Source organism: Cebus imitator, unplaced genomic scaffold, assembly GCF_001604975.1.
Source record: "Cebus imitator isolate Cc_AM_T3 unplaced genomic scaffold, Cebus_imitator-1.0 Scaffold121, whole genome shotgun sequence".
Lineage (NCBI taxonomy): Eukaryota > Metazoa > Chordata > Mammalia > Primates > Cebidae > Cebus > Cebus imitator.
This window is the reverse complement of record NW_016107436.1, coordinates 3,470,416-3,475,024: the sequence shown is the minus strand read 5'-3', so window position 1 is coordinate 3,475,024 and position 4,609 is coordinate 3,470,416. Positions and strand designations below refer to the sequence as shown.

Below are 4,609 nucleotides of genomic sequence, written 5' to 3'. Positions count from 1 at the left end.
CCGAGGCGGGTGGATCACGAGGTCAAGAGATCGAGACCATCCTGGTCAACATGGTGAAACCCCATCTCTACTAAAAATACAAAAATTAGCTGGGCCTGTTGGTGCACACCTACAGCTAGTGCTCAACTTACGACCACGGTCGGGACCGTGGACAGGTTGTAACATGATTTGGTCGTAAGTTGAGTAGGCTATATGTACAGTTGAAATGGTGCCCGCAGAGATGGTAGTGCTGCCGGAAGCTGGTCCGCACTGTCATACGCCCAGCTGGGCAACGTTTGCGCTGCCAGACGTGGAGCAGTCGTGGCTAGCGATTGTGGTCGTAAAATCGAATGGTCGTAAGTTGCATAGGTGGTAAGTCGATCAATACCTGTATAGTCCCAGCTGCTTCAGAGGTTGACGTAGGAGGATCACTTGAGCCCAGGAGATCGAGGCTGCAGTGAGCCGTGATTGTGCCACTAACTGCCTCCATGTTTTATTTTTATTATTTTGTCAATCAGGGAGCTTTATTTTCTGTTACAAAGAGGTAAATGTGTCTTTGTGAGCTTATCTGGATTATAATTAGCTTTTAGTGGTCGCATGTGTTCTGTTCTACTGCTCAGAGGGTTGAATTGCTCTTTGAAGAGTCTGGTTAGTAATGATTTTGCTATTTTCGAGTGGGAGTAATTGACTTGAATTATTTCGTTGGACTCTGAGCATGTTTGAATTGCCAGTTATTTCTGATGGGCGCTAATGGGGAAGTTTAAGGAAAAGGACAAAGAGCTTCCTTTTGTTAAAAAAAAAAAAAAAAAAAAAAAGAGACCTACTGAAAGGGGACAAAAATTGTTTAACCTCTTGTCTGAAAATCTTTTGCATTTAATTTAGGCCTTTCCCTTAAGTAGTTCACAATAAGCCAAAGAGGTGGAAATTAATGTTTTCTCCTTTCTGTCTCCTCTTCCTCATTTATTGGAAACAAAAGAAAAATTTATATTGTTTCATTTATGTTGTCTTATGTATTACAGAAAAGTAGATGGTTTCTGTAAATCATTTTTATTTTCTTCTGTTTCAGTTTTATTGATCTTTTTTATGGTCTGGGTTGACCATATCTAATAGGTCTACAGGCAGAAGTTTAGGCATTGTTTTTATGTGGAGCTAATCAAGGAGAAGGATAAAAGTAAGAGCCTTCTTTTTCAGGCTCACTGAAAGGGAGAACTGTTGCTCTCCAAAGGTCGGTCATATGGTTGGTAAAGAGCATTAAAATGCTCGGTTTTCGATTTTGGATTTTCTTCCAAGTGACTGGTACACATTCTGTAAGTTTTGATGTAGGTACTTTACTTATCTAGGGATTAACAGGAAGTTTACACACAGCCATTGGCACTTCTGTTTGTAGGATAAGCTCTCATTTTGTCCTTTTTCTTCAAAATTATCTTGATTAATCCTGGCCCTTTGTGCTTAGCCTATCAAATTCTACAATAGTCCTTTTGGGATTTTGGTTAGAATTACATTGACTTTGTAGATTATTTTGGGAAGAATTAATATCTATTATAACAGGTATTCCTATCTATGAATGTGATTGGTTTCTTCATTTATATAGATTATCTTTTTAATGTTTCAAAATAGATCCTATAATTTTCATAACAGGTATATATACCTTTTGCTAAATTTGTTCCTAAATACCTTATATTTTGTTCATTGTTAAAATAAGATTATTTAAAAATTTTTATTTTCTAAATTTTGCTATTGTATAGAAATACTGTTGACTTATATATTGGGTTTGTATTTAACAACTTTGCTAAACTTTCCTATTGTAATAATTTCTTTTTGGTTTTCAGTGTAGAAATGAAATTATCTCAGCTGGTTGTTTCAAGATTAAAAAATGAAGTGAAATTATCTGCAATAATAGTATTATTTTCTCCTTTCCATTTTGTGTACCTTTTATTTTTATTATCTTACTGTGCTGGGAAGGACTCAGTATAGTATTAGAAGAGAAGCAATGATACAAGGTATAATTTTCTTATTCCTGCATTTTAAAGGGAATACATTTAACATTTTATCTTTAAGATGATCATTACAGATTTCCAGTGGATGGACTTTATCAGGTTAAGGCAGTTCCCTTTTATTCTTACTTTGCTAGAAAGTCTTACCATGAAAGAAGTTTGAATGTTATCAAATGCTTTTCTGCATCTATTGAGACAAACTGTGTAGATTTTCTCTTTTAATCTGTTGCTGTCATACTATTGGCTTCCATCTAATACTTCTTGCTTTTTCTGCTCCATTCCCCCAGGTGATTTATGGAGTTATGATTTCTTCAGTGGTGAGTTTGTGGTGTCACCTGAACCAGACACAAGTGTCCACACTCTTGACCCTCAGAAGCACAAGTATATTATATTGGGGAGTGATGGACTTTGGAATATGATTCCACCTCAAGATGCCATCTCAATGTGCCAGGACCAAGAGGAGAAAAAATACCTGATGGTGAGAAGTGATTCAATAACTTGATATTGTTGTCTAAACATTGTTTAGGTATTTCTGTCAGGTTGTTGAATATGAATTAAGGACATTCACCTTGGGTAGATTTTTGCATTTGCCTGGATCTGCTAGTGGGTAAAACATAGGCTTTGTAGATCCTAATCATTAGGGGAATGAGGCAAGAAATAAGTAAGAGAAACCTAATAACAAAATACACAACCACTGACTTCAGTATAAATTGGCCTATGAAATATTGCTAATAATTCCTTATTTTAAAAATGATATAATTTGTGTACCATAAAATTTATCCTTTTAAAGTATATAATTCAGTGATTCTTAGTGTAGTTCACAAAGCTGTGCAACCATCACCACTACTTTTTTTTTTTTTTTTTTTTGAAACAGAGTCTCGCTCTGTCTCCCAGGCTGGAGTACAGTGGTGTGATCTCAGCTCACTCTTAACCTCTGCCTCCCAGGTTCAAGCGATTCTTCCACCTCAGCCTCCCAAATAGCTGAGACTACAGGCGTGGGCCACCACACCCAGCTAACTTTTTGTATTTTTAGTGGAGGTGGGGTTTCACCGTGTTGGCCAGGCAGGTCTCGAACTCCTGACCTCAGGTGATCTGCCTGTCTCAGCCCCACAAAGTGCTGGGATTACAGGTGTGAGGCACCATGCCTGGCCTCCATTACCACTACTTCTACTACTTTTTTTTTTCCCCCCAAGCGATGAAGTCTCACTGTGTTCCCCCAGGCTCGTTTAGAACTCCTAGGCTTAAGCAGACCTCTCACCTGAGCCTCCTGATTACCTGGGACTACTGTGCTGCTATGCCCAGCTTCTAATCTCACAACATTTTCATCATCATCCCCTAACAGAGTACATGGATGTATCTGGAATCAAAGACTCACAGATGGGTTATCCTTAGAAAAGATGATCTTTCTCTTAGATGGAAGAAATGGTAAAGCTGTATTTTGAGGTGAAACGAGGGGCAAATTGATTGAATTTTTGTTAAATTGCCTCCATTCAGGCCAGGTGTGGTGGCTCAAACCTGTAATCCCAGCACTTTGGGAGGCCGAGGCGGCTGGATCACCTAAGATCAGGAGTTCAAGACCAGCTTGGCCAACATGGTGAAACCCCGCCTTTACTAAAAATACAAAATTAGCCAAGTGTAGTGGCACACGCCTATAGTCCCAGCTACTTAGGAGGCTGAGGCAGGAGACTCTCTTGAACCTGGGAGGCAGAGGTTGCAGTGAGCCAAAGTTATGCTATTGGATTCCAGCCTGGGTGATAAGAACAAAACTCTGTCTCAAAAAAAAAAAAAAATTGCCTCCATTCATTCACTCAGCTAACATATTAGGCACAGGGGTTACAAAAGTAAATAGAATATGGTCCTTCCTCAGCACTTACCATATTGTTATAAATAGAATATATAAATAACTAACAATCCCATTAGATTATGAGTTCTTTAAAGGTGAGAGTCATTTTGATTCAGTTTTACAATTTCAGGGCCTGGTGTGTTGCATTTAGTCAGAGATTATCAGATATCAAAGAGTAGCATAAAGACTGTTCTGTCTAATGGATTTAGAATTCTTTAATGATCTGAGAGAGATCATTTCAATGGCATGAAAACAAAAACTAGTTTGTAGTAGGTTGGAAGAACCTATTTATGGACACTAAAGTGTTTTAAGATGAGTATTGAAGGAAGCATCCGTATAATAATAATTAGAACAAGTCTTATGAGACCTGAGAGAGTGAGACAATAGAAAACTTCAGAAGATTGCATAGGAAGCTTCATGGAAGAGAGTGATATTTGAGCAAGAAAGTTTGTAGGATTGATCTAAGGCAACAATGGTTTTTGGAAAAAACACAAATACATGTAGGCCTGGCGCGGTGGCTTACGTCCGTAATCCCAGCATTTTGGGAGGCCAGGGCTGGTGGATCACTTGAGGTCAGGAGTTCAAGACCACCCTGGCCAATATGGTGAAACTCCATCTCTACTAAAAATACAAAAATTAGCTGGGCGTGGTGGCATGCGCCCGTAATCTCAGCTACTTGGGGGGCTGACACAGGAGAATCACTTGAACCCAAGAGGCAGAGGTTGCAGTGAGCTGAGATTGTTCCACTGCACTTCAGCATGGTTGACAAAGTGAAGCTTTTGGTCTCCAAAAA

The 4,609-nt window shown here is 38.8% G+C and overlaps 1 protein-coding gene across 1 annotated transcript in view; it reads left to right on the top strand.

Annotated features, from left to right (window-relative positions):
* PPM1D (protein phosphatase, Mg2+/Mn2+ dependent 1D) overlaps positions 1-4,609 on the top strand; it is a 56,242-nt gene that overhangs the window by 39,126 nt on the left and 12,507 nt on the right. The window contains exons 4-5 of the mRNA XM_017539727.2: positions 201-319; positions 2,182-2,451. Of these exons, the coding sequence (XP_017395216.1) occupies positions 201-319; positions 2,182-2,451 (389 nt within the window). The remainder of the gene's footprint in view (positions 1-200; positions 320-2,181; positions 2,452-4,609) is intronic.